At 40.0% G+C, this 17,872-nt stretch overlaps 1 protein-coding gene across 2 annotated transcripts in view; it reads left to right on the top strand.

Moving 5' to 3' along the window:
- Positions 1–17,872, top strand: part of USP6NL (USP6 N-terminal like) — a 239,015-nt gene that overhangs the window by 160,448 nt on the left and 60,695 nt on the right. For both annotated transcript variants that reach the window (XM_050936840.1, XM_050936841.1), the window contains exons 5-6: positions 1,571–1,610; positions 10,322–10,402. In XM_050936840.1, coding sequence (XP_050792797.1) covers positions 1,571–1,610; positions 10,322–10,402 — 121 coding nt within the window. The remainder of the gene's footprint in view (positions 1–1,570; positions 1,611–10,321; positions 10,403–17,872) is intronic.

Genomic DNA, 17,872 nt, shown 5'->3' with positions numbered 1-17,872 from the left:
CTGCTAGAGTTCCACAAAGGCTGAAGATAATATACACATGAGAAGGAAATGCTAGTTGGCAGCAAGGTCCATTAACCTTGTTTCATGGTAGCAAGGACAAGGGCTGAATTTTGAGTCTCAAAATGTAAATAGCTAAGAGAGCCTGAAAGAGCCCTTGGTGATAAATTTTCAGTTAGAGTTCATATGATTTCAAGCTGCCTTTCAGAATTAGAGTGAGAAATAAGAGTTCTCTTTATAGGTTAGTTACCTACTAAAAGCACTGCGTGCACTTTTCCCACCAATCTGAGTGAGTTTACTAGGTAATTGAAATATTGAAGCTTCTCCCTCTAGCTCAGGGGGTGTCGGCAACCTTTCAGAAGCGGTGTGCTGAGTCTTCATTTAGTCACGCTAATTTAAGGTTTCACGTGCCAGTAATACATTTTAACATTTTTAGAAGGTCTCTTTCTATAAGTCTATAATATATAACTAAACTATTGTTGTATGTACAGTAAACAAGGTTTTCAAAATGTTTAAAAAGCTTTATTTAAAATTAAATAAAAATGCAAAGCCCCCTGGACCAGTGGCTGGGAGTGAAAATCAGCTCGCATGCCGCCTTTGGCATGCATGCCAGAGGTTGCCTACCCCTGCTCTAGCTCAAAGATTGTTTAAGTCTATCTGTGTCAAGAAATTGAGTAAAATATAAAAAACAAAACCAAACCATTTTCAGGTCCTTTAGCTGAAAGTGGTACACTCATACAATTTACTAAACAGGACTGGCATTTATTGAAAACCATATGGAATTGATTGAAAACCATATGGTCTAAGGTATGCCGGGCCCATATTTATAAGATGGAGCTATTCATTAGAGACATTTGGGTGAAAAGATTTAATTAACTTATTTGAAACTCTACATCTAGAAATCCTGTAGGACAATGACTTTAAATTCTATTTCACTGGCTTTTTTTCACGGCAGAAAATAACTTTTTTTATGTATTCTAATAAGCTTCTGACTATATTTTTAAAGCTAGGTTAACCCATGTTGATTTAGATGGCTTACTTTCTATTTATGCCATCTGTGTTTTGCTTTTAAAAATTGTTAGGACTCTCTTACTGCACAAAATCTTACAATGCTTTTCTGTGCTGTTGTGATCGCGTGCAGGAAATATTGCAGTAATTTGAGTTAAGTTTGTTTTCTGCATTCACCCAGGGTCGGCGCTTCCATTTAGCGACCTAGACGGTCGCCTAGGGCACTGGGATTTAGGGAGGGTGGCATTTTGCCTCCCTCGGTGGCGATTTGGCCGCAGGGGGTCCTTCCGCGCTCCAGGTCTTTGGCAGCAATTCTGCGGCGGGTCCTTCACTCGCTCTGGGACCCGCCGCCAAAGTGCCCCGAAGACCAGGAGCCATGGAAGGACCCCCCCCGCAGCAGAATTGCTGCCAACGACTGGGAGCGCGGAAGGACCCACGCCTAGGGCGCCAAAAACCCTGGCACCGCTCCTGCGTTCACCTCAGTAACTACATACTTGTAAGAACTTATGAAAAAAATGAATTTGTGCCAGTTAAGCAGGACTAACATCTTTTTCTTTGTTTTTAGTGCAGAGGAACTTCCTTTTCATGATGCAGCAATAGAAAGGGTAAGTCCCATCTCTTATGTCTCTTAAAACTGTAAGCAAGCATCAACACTTGATAGTGTGTCCTTTATAATATGTATAAGTTTTATAAATGGGGGATATAGTGTCATACTATAGACTTTCATATTGATGGAAACACATTTCTCGCATCTGCTTGAACTGCATTTCTGTTCATATATGACTAGATGCCATTAACTCCCTCTGGAATTGTTAACACCTCTCTTGGGTTAACCACAAAAGGTCACTTAGGTTACTTTGTACATTGCTGCCTTCACATTCATCCCAGGCTCTGCTGGCCTGGATGAATTATGGACAAACACAAGTTCCTAATGTGACTGCATGTTGAGCTCCTGCTTAATAAGAAGACAGTTCCATTAATGAAATATTTCCAGTTAAGCTTGGCTCTTGCCCTAGTTCAGTTCCCTTTGGTTAATTAATACCCTCTACTATTGTCTTTTCAAGTTAACATCTCTGTGCTGCTCAGATCAGCTCCTCCTAGTGCATGGAGGTGGGGGTGAGTGTTTGTTTTAAACAAATGCAGCTCTCACAGCCTTTAAAAGCTGTCTTTTTGGAAAATTGCAGTATTCTGAGCTGCTGAGAGAAGCTAATGGGGATCAGTGTAGGGCAGTGAGTGAGAGAGAGTAAGAGAAAGGAATGCTGCTTATGAGAGGAGAAGAAAAATCCCCGAGTCCCCTATCTGTTTTGCATTGCAAGGTGGTTCTTGGGTCATGACAGCATGTTTCTGTAACCTGAAACTGCATTGTTTTCTTGCAATGTTTCGTTGCATTTATAGCATAATGAGCATTTATTGTTAACTTCATTTTAATCAGAACGACACAGCTATGTGTGAGGCTATAAATGTTCATGGTCTCAAATATTAGACAACTTATAATTATTTTTCATTGTCATATGACACTTGAAGCTCTGATTTACTTACCTAAGCGTGAGATATATATTATTCTTACACTATGCTATGAAAAGTGTCTAATTCTCATATCCCATGTTTTAATAATACTGTCCCAGAGAGAGTGTTTGCATAGGAACTATATTTATTGTACACTTTTCAATGTTAAGTTGCAAATATAGTTATAAAAAGTAATTACACTGTATTCTAGTTATACTTTTGGTGATACCCTGACCTCTGCTGGCCTGAGGCTGAGGTTTGCATTACTTCAGTCAGTGATGCTTAGTTCTCTGCAATTTCTATGTTACCACAGTAGTTGATAGGACAACTAGCATGTAATTTCATTGTGGGCTAATAATAAAGAAAAGATGGAGGGTTTTTTAATTAACTTATCTGACAGTGGGGGACTGTCCAGCCTTTTTTTCTGTATCATTTCTGACCTTGTATGATGTCCAGAAGCAAATATTGGTGGTGTTTTGACCAGTTTGTATTTTACATAAAGAGTCTTTTACATCTTTCCCATTAAATTTGAAACTCTTTCCCTTTATCACAACCTATCCTTCATGCACGTTCCACTGTGCAGCCTAAATTGCTTTTCTTTGTGTAACATGTAAAAATACTTTAGGATGGGGTTAGCATGACTGCACAGTAACTACTTTTCACATTTCATTTAATAGGCCGTGTGAGTGCTTAAATACCAGAAACCATTGTACTATGTTACACCAATTCACCTTCAAATTTATGCAATGTTTTAAAATGTAAAATTCGGAGAGGCATCATGGTCCAGTGGGTAGAGTACTGACTGAAGACCTGGGTTCTATAACTGGCTCTGTCTCTGATTTCCAAATCGCTTAATCTCTCTGTGTCTGAACCTAACTCTGTATCTGTTTCTCCTTGCTCTGTCTTGTTTGTTTAGTCTGTAAACTCTTCCGATTTTAATAGTTCTTACTATGTGTTTGTACAGCACCTTGCATAATGGAGTCCTGACCTTTTGTTGGGGTCTCTACCAAGGCACTAGCCTAGACTCTCTACTCCAGGTGCTATTGCAATATTAATAATAAATAAGAGAGTGTCACAAAGATGGATATTTGCCAGATAAGCTTCATCCCTTTCCCTTTCTAATAGTCCATTATTTATTTTACCTAGAATAAGATTCCCTTCCAATTTCAGTTTGACTCTAGTATTCCCAGAGGTTAAAATATTTCAAAGTTTAACTATGTCTACCCTAGCACTTTTGTTGGTAAAACTTTTGTCAGTCAGAGGTGTGAAAAAAACTCATCCCAATTCCCGACCAACATAAGTTAGACCGACAGAAGCACTGGTGTGGATAGTGCTATGTTGGTGGGAGAGGCTCTCCTACCGACATAGCTACCCCATATCGTTGGAGGTGGGAGAGCAGCTACACAGGAGACCTTACAGCAGTGCAGCTGCAGTGGTACAGCTGTACTTTTGTAAGGTCTCCAGTATAGACATAGCCATTAAACCTGCTGCAGAAGACAGAACAGTGGTTTTCTTCAGACTACTGTATGGACTCTAGATTTCCTGACAAAGCAGTAGTATCCATCTTCTCTGCAATGTGCTTCTTGAGATGTAGACATGTTATCCAAGCAACTCTTGTTGGATGTGAAAATGAGCATTGCTGAGGTTTAAAAAAAAAAAATTCACAACTGTCCAAAAAACAAACTTAGAGTTTAAGAACCATCATAGACTGATCCAGGAGCCAAGAAGCCTGAATTAACCTAAAGCTGAAGTGAGTTCAGTATTAGAGGCTCAGAGTGAAGATGGGATCTTATTCTTCTGATCAACTGAATAACTTGCCCAGAGCAGAGACCTGGCTTGCTTTACTGGAGACTTGTATGCACATTTCTTCTTCTCCCTCTCACCCACAAGCCTGAACTATGCCCAGGGAAATAAATTTGGAAAGCTTCTGCTGCTGGGATATTATAAGGGTTCACGGTATTTTCTCAACTTCACTGTGAAAATATATAAATGCAGTGATACTAGAGCTAAGATATGTGGGAGGCAGCAGTTTTTCTACAGTGCCCTTTTTAAGCTAAACGTTACATGATAGAACATAGGAATATTTTTAAAAGCTGAAGATGCCAGTGTCTATCTGCAAAACCTCATAAAGATGCCTCAACAGCGTGAAACTCCACAAGAACCTCAGGGCAATGAAATGCAGTGTGAAAAGTCAAATAAGTAAGACTGACAAAGTAGTAATATCTGTCTCAACACTGTTTGTAGGAGCTGGTATTAAACCACCCAAGAAAATGGATATAATATTGTTGTTTCATTATATATGTCATCCATGTATTTTCTATCACCATATTTTTCATTTTCATTTTATTGTGGAAAAAGCTCTTTGGACACCTTTAACTTCCTAATACTTTCTTTCAGCTTTTCAGACCTCTAGTTATATCCATCTGCTATATTTCTTCATAAATTATGCTGATCAGAATTTAACTTTTATCTTAGTTCTAAAGTGTAAATCCTCATGGAGTCAATTCATGCTATGGGGTCATTTATGAAATTACTGATCAGCATATTTAAAAATGAAGTTTTTATTGTGCATCCACATTCATATTTTTCTAATGCTATCTCATGAGTGCTTCCTTCCTTTTTTAATACCAAACTTTATGGACTAACAATAACTTGCCATATTATTTATAGGTGAGAGTCAGAAAATTATGCACGTTTTGTTTCTACTCTATTATAATGGCCTGAAATGCTATAAAATCACTGTTATGGTTTCTGACTGGCAGAAGCTTATTTCTGTTGGTCTATTTAACACAGCAGTACAACGCTATCATTAGCCTACACATGGCATTTGGCTGTTCCATACATCCTCTGGGGCAATTATCAATATGGTGTAATTTTATTTTTTCCAGCAAAACCCATGTGTGACAGTGCAGAAGTTTTGTGTGCATGTATGTGTGTAAATTAAGCTTTTGTGTGCAATTGTTACACAGCTTTTAAAAGCATTTCTGAAATAGTTGGCCTTTATCTTATTACTCAAAACAGTAGTAGTAGTATAAATGGTTTAATTACAATAAGATATCTGATACATGAAGTGGATTGTCCTTACCTGTAGATTTAGGCCAGATGGATGACGATAACAATAACTGTGTTAAAAATAAGTTATTTTCCAGATCACTTCGTGAATTTTATCGTGGAATTTAATTTAAAGACGGAAAATAACTGTAAGGTCACTTAAGGCCTGTCTTGTCTTCACGTACAGCGATACAGTGGCGTAGCTGTACCACTGTAGTGCTATATGTGAAGAAGCTACTATGCTGATGGGAGAGCTTTTCCCATCATCACAGTTAATCCACCTCCCTGAGAGGCGGAAGCTTTGTTGGTGAGAGAAGCTGTCCCACCAACACAGTGCTGTCTACACAGGGGTTAGGTCAATATAACTACGATGCTAAAGGGTGTGGATTTTTCACACCCCTGAGTGATGTAATTATACCGATATAACTCTGTAGTTTAGACCTGACCTCAGTCCTAGTTCTGCTAGTTCAGACTTGGACCAAATTTTGTTGGTGGTAGACGCAAGCTTTTGAGCTACACGGAGCTCTTCTTCAGGTCTGAGAAACTAACTCAGGCTATGTCTGCATTAGCACTTTAGTAGGTAAAACATATGTTGCTCAGGGTTTTAAAAAAAACCACACGTGAGAGACATAAGGTACAACAACAGAAGTTCCGGTGTGTAACTGCCAGCTGATGTAGCTACTGCCATTCATTGGGCATTGTTTAATTATGCCAATGGAACAGCTCTCTTGTCAGCCTAGAGTGGCTACATTGGGGATCTTACAGCGGTACAGCTGCATCGGTACAGCTGCGGGACTGTGCGGTCTCTAGTGTAGATACAACCTCAGTGTGTCACTGCTATATACAAGGTGGAACAGATTGTTTAGCATAAGTGGTTAACAAACATTTCAAGGGACCATTCAAGCTGAAGTGGCTCATTAACACCCCTCCAGTCACAAGGAAGAAAGGAAGCGGGGAGGAAGCAGCTGGGGTGGAGTTTAGTGGGTTACAGATTGTTGTGATAATCCATAAATCCAATGTCTCTATTCAGACCATGATTTTTAGTGTCTAGCAAAGCCTGGGAGCTTAAATTCATAACTTCACCTTGAATGGTCCCTTGAAATGTGTGTTAACTACTGATGCTAAACAATCTGTTCCACCTTGTATTTAGCAGTTACACTGAGTTAGGCTATATCGACGCCGCACTTTTGTCAGTAAAACTTTTGTTGGTCAGGGATGTGAAAAACCACATTCCTGACTGAAAAAAGTTTTTCTGATGAAAAGTGTCAGTGTGGACAGCACTTTGTCAGCAGGAGACACTCTCCTGCCGACAAAGCCAGTGCTGCTTGTTGGGGGTGGTTTTATTTTGCCAGCAGGAGAGCTCTTTCCTGTTGGCAAAGAGCAGCTACGCAGGAGACCTTAGAGTGGCACAGCTGTGCTGCTGCAGGGTATGTCATATAGACATGGGAGAGGAGTTAGATTCGATTTTTTTAAAAATTCCTTCTCCTGCTCATTTAAATAGAATGATTCCACCTAAGGCAACAGTCTTGCAAACACTTTTGCATGTGCTTAATTTTAAGCACGTGACTAGTTGACTCGTGAGTAAAGTTAAGCCTTTGGGTTTGCAGTATTGGTACCTAAAATTTGCTAATTCATTTAGGTTCATGTAACTGTGTTATTGCCTAACAATCGAGTCTAGATTTTTAATGATTTGGGAAGAGCTTTGAGATTGGTGGAAAAATGTTAATTTATATATGGGGCAATTCTGCGTTTGAATTAGGCTGAATAGCTTGGGCAAGGGAGGTCATGACCTGAAAGCATCAATAGTTGTATGCAGAATTTTTCAAACATTTGCATTGGAAATTAACTGCCTGGAGTTTTTAGACACTTAATGTTTTTGGTACTTGCCAAAAATTTGACAGGAAGAAATTTAAACACTCTCTACTGTGTGTGTGTGTGTGTGTGTGTGTGTGTGTGTGTGTGTGTGTGTTTTAAAACTCTGCATATTTTATTTGTCAAAATACCACAATATAATAACACCAGTTTCAATTATGCTAGTAATTTATTTTAAAATAACAGTCAGCAATTATGTCTGTAATAATACAGAGAAAAAAAGGATTCAGGAATGTTTTTTGACAAATAGATTATTTACTAGGCAGATTAATACAGAACTTTATACAAATATACAATTTTTAATACAGAACAGAGTAATTAATTTAAACTACAATACAGAAACTTATTTCCGGAACCAGTCAGAAGCAGTGCAAAGGCTTTGGAGGAGTCAGGAGTAATGGAGGAGCTGAGGGAGAGGAAAGGAGGCTGGGAGTGAACTTGGAGGGATGTTGCCTGTGGGTGGTGGTAGTATGGAACGATTTTTTTTGCAGGGAGTTGGGGAGCCTCCCCTGCGCAGACTCTGGCTGACCCTGAGCCTGTCCCATTTAGTCACTGAGCACATTTGTCCCCGTCCCCTTGTGTCCCTGCAGTCCCTGTCCCCATGTGTCCCTGCAGCCCTCCTCCCATTCAGCCTCTGGCTCAGTGCTGTCACCCCACTAACTCCTAAGCTCATGCCCCAGTCTGTCGCCCCACCCCTCCCCACACTAGCACTTCTGAATTCCAGCCTGTGACCCCCCAGCAGTCCCATGTGCCCCACTCTGTCTGTGTCCCCCCCCATACCATACCTCCTAACCTGGCTCCGCAGGTAGGGTGCTGTGATGAATGCAGCTGGCTAATGGCTGTTATTTCCTCTCAGCAGCTGCTATCCTGTCACTACAGTGGCCTCTGGTGGGTGAAAGGTGGAACTGCAGCACTTCTCAGGAAGGATGTGTTTTCTGTGCAGAAAAAAAAACTGCATGGGACATGAATTCTGCGCATGTGCAGTGGCACAGAATTCTCACAGGAGTAAAATAATATTGGGCTTCCAAATAATTAAAAAAAGTAATGGCGATTAATCACGAGATTTAAAATAATCATGATTAATTGCAGTTTTAATTACACTTTCAAACAATAGAATATTTAAATATCTGTGGATGTTTTCTACATGTTCAAATATATTAATTTCAATTACAACACAGAATACAAAGTGTACAGTGCTCACTTTATATTATTTTTATTACAATACTTGTACTGTAAAAAAGATAAAAGAAATATTTTTCATTTCACCTCATACAAGTACTCTAGTGTGATCTCTTCATCGTGAAAGTGCAATTTTTTTTGACATAACTGCGCTAAAAAATAAAACAATGTAAAACTTTAGAGCCTAGAAATCCATTCAGTCCGCCTCCTTGTTCAGCCAAATGCTAAGACAGACAAGTCTGTTTACATTTATGGGGGATAGTGCTGCCCACTTCTTATTTATGTCATCTGAAAGTGAGAACATTCACATGACATGATTGTAGGCAGCTTTGCAAGGTATTTATGTGCCAGATATGTTAAACAGTCATTCTCTGGCCACATTCCAGAGGACATGCTTCCATGCTGATGATGCTTGTTAAAAAAATGCATTAATTAAATTTGTGGCTGAACTCCTTGGAGCAGAATTATGTGTCTCCTGCTCTTTGGTTTTATCCACATTGTGCCATATATTTTGTGTTATGGCAGTCTCGGATGATGACCCAGCACATGTTGTTTGATTTAAAAACGCTTTCACTGCAGATTTCACAAAACACAAAGAAGGTACCAATGTGAGATTTCTAAAGATAACTACAACACTTGACCCAAGGTTTAAGAATCTGAAATGCCTTCCAAAATCTGAGGGGGACGAGATGTGAAACATGCTGTCAGAAGTCTTAAAAGAGCAGCACTCCAATGCAGAAGATACAGAACCTGAATCACAGAAAAAGAAAAACAACCTTCTGTTGGTGGCATCTGACTCAGATGATGAAAATGAACATGCATCAGTACGCACTGCTTTAGGTCATTATCGAACAGAACCCATCATCAGCATGGAATCATGTCCTCTGGAATGGTGGTCGAAGCATGAAGAGGCATAAAAATGTTTAACATATCTGGCACATAAATACCTTGCAAAGCTGGCTACAATAGTGTCATGTGAATGTTCTCACTTTCAGAGGACATAAATAAGTAGGCAGCATTATCTCCCATAAATGTAAACAAACTTGTTTGTCTTAGCAATTGGCTGAACAAGAAGTAGGACTGAGTGGACTTGTAAGCTCTAAAGTTTTACATTGTTTTGTTTTTGAGTGCATTTATGAAACAAAATTTACATTTGTAAAATGCACTTTCACGATAGAGATTGCACTATAGTACTTGTATGAGGTAAATTGAAAAATACAATTTCTTCTTTACAGTGCAAATATTTGTAATAAAAATATAAAGTGAGCACTGTACACTTTGTATTCTGTGTTCAAAATATATTTGAAAATGTAGAAAAATATCCAAAAATATTTATAATAAATCTCAATTTGTATTCTATTATTTAATAGTACAATTAAAACGGCAATTAATCATGATTAATTTTTTTGTTCAAGTTAATCTGTTTCGAGTTAATCACTTGAGTTAACTGTGATTAATTGACAGCCCTAATATAAATAAATAAATAAAAGTACATCCAGGCTGACAGCTTGTATGCAAAGAAACGGCTCTTTCCAGGTAAGACTAATTTAGCAAAGGTGATGCCACTGGTCTCACTATAATTCTTGATGTTAAATGTTCCTGCTGTGGAAAATATCTTGGTTAAACTTGTTAATAGTTTTAGAAGACTCTAAACGAGATATTTTTGAAAAAATTAAGTTTGAAATTATTAATTGTCATTTTATTTCAGCAAAAGCACCTTGAAATTGAAAGAACTACAAAATGGCTAAAAATGCTGAAGAGCTGGGAAAAATACAAGAATAGCGAAAAGGTAAGTTATGCATGTTTTTGGTCAGTTTCCTCTATTGAATTTAGTAGTGTTAAATTAAGTATAGTGATGATCATACCTATTTATATAATCAGAAAAATAAATTTAAAAATAAAAATGAAAATCTGTTTTTATGATCGCATGGTGCAGCAATGTAGCCAGTGACAAGTCCTCCGCCCACTTCTCTTCCTGGAGCCCACTGGTTGCCCCAGTAAAGCTCTGAGAGGCATCTAGTTATGCTGCACCCGTGGCTTTATTTACACAATGTTCTCCCACCACCAGTGTTGTGCTATGTACAGAGCTTGCAGGCCTGATAATCTCCTCTCCTAAACAGGGTCTGCCCTCAGCCTGGAGACTGACCTTCCCCTGGCCATTCCCTCTTCTTTGGGCTGCCAGCCAGCCTTTATAGCCCTTGAACCTGCAGGTGCAGCCAATTCTAAAGGCCAGGCACCAGACTTCTCCCCAGCCCCAATCTATTTCCCGTGATTGGGGCTGGCTGAGCAGGGGCTAATTAGGTGCCTTTGCACCAGTGCCATGCTACAGTAACAAACTAACAAAGAAACTGGTGTTGAAATACAGGAGTTTTGAAGGACAGCATTTTGGGGGCCACATGGCATATTCAGAACTACCATTGCCTATAAAATCCTGTATTGCATTATAATTGTGGAATGGGATTGGGACATTCAGGGCCAGGGGGCACACTGTGTGAGGGTGCATGCTGCATAACATTTGTGGTAGAAGGGGAACTGTACATCACAAGATGAGCAGGTAAATAGAGATTAAAATACTAGCCTTCAGGGGGAATAGTTAACGCATAATTATATTTGAAAATAGTAAAAAAAAAAAATAAAAAAAATTTTTTTTTATAAAGTTAAGCAGAGAAAGGTCTTATCTAAAAGTCCAGATGGGAACATGAGAACTCTGGAAAAATTTGGATCTGAATCTTAAATTTATGATTTGACTTTGTGCCCGTTTGTATGCTGAACGTTATTGTAGTAGTTAATGCTGAAAATTTTAATCAAACTGATATACAGGTGGTGTATAACCATAATGGAATCTGCTGGCTCTTCATTTTGAATCCTTTTAAAATTCTTTGTATGATATTAAGCAGGTAGCTATGTAGAGAAACAGCCTCCTTTCGCAGCCACAGGTTTGGTGGATGGGCTAAGAGAGCCTCTGCTACTTGTATACTGAAAATTGTCTTGGGTTCCTGCCCAGGGAGCCTGACTAGTCATGAATTGTGCTATTGAACTACATGTTGAACAAACCAGACACCATGAGGATGCTTTGAAGGAGTTTTAAAGGATGCTTTAAAGATCCTCTTGGAAGTGGGTGCCTAGAGTAAGTTTTAACATACAGAACAAATAATTAAAACCTAAATCTTAAGTACAACTTATTTAGTTAATTTTTCCGTATGTTGATTTCATTGTTACTAAGCAAAAGATGCAAAGTGCCCTTCATGCAGGTGGATCCTCCCTGTGGTGGAAATGATTTCTCTCTTAGGAGGTTGATGCTTACATGTTGGTGCACTGATTTTGCTGAATTTGACAGGGAGCCATCCCTGAAATACTGCAAGTAGCTATTTAAAAGTGCACAGTAATGCCACGCAACAGGTCAGGACAGAAAGTACAGAAAAGCAGTGTTCAACTGAAATTACAGGGGAATTTTAAATAGGTATAATTAGCCATTTGGAATTTAGCTCAGGATTCAGCCAGAGGTTAACATCACTAACTGTCTTGAAAATGGCTGTGGGATTTTTAATTACCACAAGTGAGCTTTGACAACAAAAGAAAATGGACTACATTTACATGTATGATAGCTGTACTTCTGTGTGCAATAGCTTCCTTCTGTGGAGAGAGAGTTATGTAATGATAGGGTACCAGACTGCGAGTCAGGAAACGTGGACTTTTCTCTAGCTCTGTCTGTCACTTAGGGTTAGATGTTGTCCATGTCTTGCACAGCCAAATAGGGGAATTAGGCCCTGTAGCCCACAGGAGACTGTGTAATATCTACTTGGATCTTCATTCGGTGCACAGTCCTTGCATTCTCACTGCTCCCCTCCTCCTTTACTGTGAGTGAATTGGTGAGGAGGGGCTAGAAAAATGCTAGAAGTGGGTGAGAAGCACAGCTGTGCCCCTCCAGGCAATAGTAAGGTGAACTGGGCTGGTGTTACTTCTCCCTCGCAACCTACACAATTTCCTGGCTACAGCAAGTTACAGCCTGTTGGAGAAAGAAAGGAATTGTTACTCTCTGAATCACAATTTCTTCCCTAAGCTGGAATGGTCATCAGGGTTGATGACCTCCTGAGGTCCCTTCCTAGTCCAACCTGCTGCTCAAAGCAGGACGAATTTTGATCCCTAAATGGCCCCCTAAGGATTGAACTTACAACCCTGGGTTTAGCAGGCCAAGGCTCAAACCACTGAGCTATCCCTCCCCCTGACTAGTGCTCCAAGTGAGGTGTGAACTCACAACCTCAGCATCACTCCATGCAGCGCTGCTCTATAAGTACTGTGCGCTAACCCATTGTGCCATTGGAGCCCATGAACATACGCTACCCTTTGCTAGAGTTACCATATGTCAAGGTTTTCCCAGAGCTAGCCGCCTTTTTGAACTTCCTTTCTTGGTCCAGGCAGATTTTTCAAATAACAGGCAATTTCCCAGCTTTTTGCAGAGCAGACAAACTGCAGCTCAGAAAGAGCCCTGATTGGTCCACTTCCTGGTTGGTCCTTCCCCTGCATCTACCTGATTGGTCCATTCCCCTGCAAGCGACAGTTGCTGGATCCCACCCAGCCAGGCCTCAGCTCTGGGGAGGGAGTCCTGCAGGGAGGCACTGACTGGCAGCTATTGCTGCATCCTGGGCTTGCACCAGTAGCCCTGCCACTGTGATGGAGCAACACTGTCCCCACCTCCAGTGAGTACCCCTTCTGCAGGTATCCCCAACTGTACCGCTCTCCAGCTCCCGATCCCAGCTCCTCCCCCTTTCCAGCAGTGTCCTCTTCTTGGGAAACTAAAATGTGGTAATCCTAATGTGGGCTGAGAGTGAACTCTCAGGGTACATCTACATAGCAGTTGGGAAGGTACTTCACAGCATGGGTGGACAGGCACTTGCTACCTCTGCTTGAGCTAGTGTGCTAAAAATTGCAGTGTGGCCATAGCAGTAAGGAGGGCTGGTCAGGCTACCCACTTGGGTGTGTACCCAGGGGGTTGGGCACAGGATTGTACTCAGATTGCTAGCCTGAGCTGCTACTTGTGCTGCTGTGGCCAGACTACTATTTGTAGAATATTAACTCAAGCAGAGCTAGCAAGTGTCTGTCTACTTGCTTTCAGAAGCACCTTCTCATACCCTAAGACAATACCCTTAGTCTAACGCTTCATTTTTCTTAGTACCACTTTTCATCTGTAAGATGGGGGTAATGATGTTTACACAATTAAGTTCTAAATAATGTGTGTTTGCTCTCCCATCACCCTCTTTGGAAGGAGATGGAAGAGGTACTGGTTTCATACAATAGATTCCTGCCATCCCTTCCTACAAAATTCTTTAAAAATACCCATAAATATTTCTGTAAAGGGAAACACACAAATTACCTATTATGGCGGATTTTACAAAACTGTTTATTTTGATGCATAGTTTAAAAGTATTACACTGTAGCTATAGCAGCTTTAGCTTTAAGTGATATAGGGGCCATTTATTTGAGAGAGATGGTGTCTTATGTAAGAAACACCTGTGCCAATTCAGACTGGGAATCTTTGTATTTTGATGGTGCTCTTAGAAAATGTTGCTCATTTTATATCTCTGAATTCTTGACTTATTTTCTTTTCTTTCCTTTTACATCTCTTGAAGATGAAGGAGGAAACTATTGGGAAACAGTTAATATCTTTTATGCTTCATATTAAAATCAATTTATAAAAGAGAGAAAAGGAGAAGGGGGTACAAAACCTAATAAGAATAAATTCTTGCAACATTTGCTTGTTTGTCTTAAAACTGATGATGTTTCAGACTGATAGTGTCCCTTTAAAAATCCACAAGGCCACTTTATTTCCTGAATTTCATTTGAGAGAGATTTATGTGTGAGCAATTCAGATGCCTGGGGCGCACAAGTAGCACTCCTCCTCAGATAGGAGAGGAGTGGGTGGGGGGGGGTTGGTTTTATGTGTATTATTTATAATGTATTAATTTTATATGTATCTAAAATAATACATAGCACATTAATAAATTACATTGAAAGAAAAAAGTTAACAAAGTATTACTAGTAAGAAAAATGAGTGAGGCTTTTTTTCAAGTATAAGTTCCTTTGAGTTTTGAATAAAGTTAGTTGTTACTTTGGAGACCAAGTGCAAGAGATTGGCTGATGATTGTTTTTGTCTGTGTCTCCATCTTCTTTTTTTATCTTCAGTGTAAATATAGCTAGATCAGGATTAGTACTGATTGTGGATAATACAGCTTGAGCTGCACTTCTGTGGGCAGAAATTTGCTTTTTAAATGACACTCACTTCCTAATTTCCAATAAAAAACTAGAGACGGTACTTGTACTGAGTAAATTTGTACCTCAGGTGTGATGGGTGATGCTATCTGAAGTGTCATATTGCAATTATAGTGTGGGTATGATTGAAACAATGGCCACTTGTGCGTGCCTTTAAGATGGAAGTTTACTGTTCCCAGTAGAATGGGGAATACCTCAGTAAAGGCAACTAATTGAACAGAGCACTATAGATAATGTCAAGGATAATAGATTTAGTTGGGGATTGGTCCTGCTTTGAGCAGGGGGTTGGACTAGGTGACCTCCTGAGATCCCTTCCAACCCTGATATTCTATGATTCTGTGGGTAGAGCTTTATTCAGCAAGGGGCTTTATTTGCCAGAGGCTAGGAACTCATTGTCCACCCTGATCATCTGAACACTACCGAGCACACAGAGACTCTTAAAACAAGGATTGAGTACTGCTCCCACTCTCTCCCCATATGCACAACATGAGTGATCCAGAGCACAAAGTGAGTAGACGTCCAGCCTCCCAAAATATGCCATAGATGGTAAGATAAAGTATTGTTTATTATTTACTATTTATTAGAGAGCTGTTGCTGCTTCTCAGTGTTGTACAAAGCTGTCATAAAGAGGATGTGTGTGTGGCTAGTGCTGCAATTATTGTGTGTGAGGGACAGGCACTGAGTATGTTAGCTCCTCAACTCTGCCATTCTTAAGGCAGCAAGGAACAGTGCCACAGTTGCTGGAGTAACTCCTATCTTTCTCTTTCTGTCTTCTCGTTGTGTGTTTAAAAGCCAGAGAAGCAATTTGTACCTAAAGAAAACTTACAGACATTATCTTAGAGGGTCTCATTCCACCTGACATCCCTGCAGTTTTGGCGAGAACTGCTCCTGAAATCAGTATGTTTATAAAGCACTCTGAAGAGAATAGCACCATATTGTTGCAGAGTTGTGGACTGTAACTGTAGTTGTGAATATCTTTTGGAAAATGCAGTAATTAGATATTCCAGAAATGCAGAAAAAAAGAGAGGAGATGCAGGCCCTAAGGATAGAACAAACATGAGAACAACGAGCATAAGTAGTTGGGCAGCGCTTCTATAATGACCTTTCATAATATATAACTGAGAAAGTTTTGCCTTCAAGAAACTACGTATCTGTGTATGAGAGTCAATTTATGTGATTATATTCCACTAAAACTTTTTTATTCATAATTGCAAAATATAGTTTTCTTTAATCCTCTCCTTTGTAAAGCTGCTTATCTACTTCTCCCTTAATTCTTCCCTTCTTAATTTTTTCAGGTGGAGTTAATGGGGAAGCATTCGTGTGTGTGAGAGAGAGAGAAATAATTTTTAGGCGAAACTAGATATGCCACTTCAGATTTAGGAAATATTTTAGAAATTATGAAAGATGTAAGACAGAATCCTGGACACTGAATTTCTTCTTTAGTCATGTTTTATCTCACTATGTTACCCATATTCCTAACTTGTGTTGCAGAGGTAGGAAGTTCATTCAGTCCATAACTTCTCTACTGATACAGCTTACAAAGTGCTAGTTTGAATGGATTGTGAACACCTGACCACTAGGAACTGGACTGAGACCAAACAGCCATCTGAAGGTTAAGATATGAAGCCTCTGTCAGATTTGAACTGGTGACCTAAAGGTAATCCGAAGTGCCTTAATGGAAACCATCTTTAAGGTAACTCGATACCTGCATCTCAAAATGAAGCCTGTTGGTTCCAAAATAATAATTATTCAGAAACCCCTTCAAGAACAGATGACATTTTCAGACTGTGTAATGGTCTCCTGAAGCTGCATAAACTACCCTTTTGCCTTTTTCATGTCTGTTGCTTGTCCAAATAAAATACTACTATTCTCCAGCAGCAGCTTCTTATGTAGAAGGTGTCTGTCTAATGGCAAAGTTCCTCAATTTCTATGTTCTAGTTTCCGACACCAGTTCTTCTAGTTTATGCTTTTATTTCCTAATTGTATTTTACAATGTAACAAGCCAAGGTACATCAAGCCATCAGGACCGGCTTTACAGTTTTCGCCACCCCAAGCAGCGCACCGAATGCACCTTTAGGGTGGCAGGCGCGTTTCCGCGGTGGCGGCAATTCGGTGGCAGCTTCTATGTTTAGCTGAAGCCGCCACGGACAGCTAAATATAGAAGCTGCTGCCGAATTGCCGCCACCGCGGAAACCCACGTGTCACCTTAAGGGCACACAGACTGCCCCTGCCGTCCACACCGGTAATTTGGCGCACTGCTGGGGGCAAAACAACAGGGACTGCTGCCCTTTGAAGATTGCCGCCTCAAGCACCAGCTTGGAATGCTGGTGCCTGGAGCTGGCCGTGCAAGCCATCAGTCACTACTCGTATTAAAGCTTTCCTGACTTAATGTGGTCACAATTTTCAGGAAAGATTAAATAAAATTCCACTTAATATCTTGCCATTTGAATATTGACAACAGTGTATGTCTGCATTTCATGGTCTGCCTTCAGCTTTAGTTGAGAAGCTATCCAAAGAGAGAAGGAGGGGAAAGGGAAGGAGAAACTGCCAAGAAAAGGTAGCTAAATTTATTTTAGAATTCATAAAGCATGAGAGAGTCAAATCTCCACTTGCTTTCCGTACAGTCTCCAAAGCCTGAATGAAGTATCACTTTCCCCTCTCCGAGATTTCAGAATAAGATAGTGCAGAGCTCTAATGCTTGCATTCTCCTGTTATTGTTACAAAACCCATGAAAGATGAAATACGTAATGAAGGCTCCATTATAGCAATACATTCCTTTAGGACCTCAGGATTTGATTCTTATCCTTGCCATGATTGATTCTTTTTCCGCTGGCGGCCTCCTCCAGCCTCCTGGGAGCCTGAATGACAATTCTCACTCTTAAAAACTAGGTTTTCTGATAGCTGCCTCATTTCCCTTCTTGGGCCAATTAGATTTGTGAGCTTGCTCTTGCAACATGGCTTGAGAAGTGTCTTGTTTTTGTATTTCTCACAG

Source organism: Gopherus flavomarginatus, chromosome 1 (assembly GCF_025201925.1).
Source record: "Gopherus flavomarginatus isolate rGopFla2 chromosome 1, rGopFla2.mat.asm, whole genome shotgun sequence".
NCBI lineage: Eukaryota > Metazoa > Chordata > Testudines > Testudinidae > Gopherus > Gopherus flavomarginatus.
The sequence above is the reverse complement of the archived record's forward strand: the minus strand, read 5'-3'. Positions and strand labels throughout refer to the sequence as shown.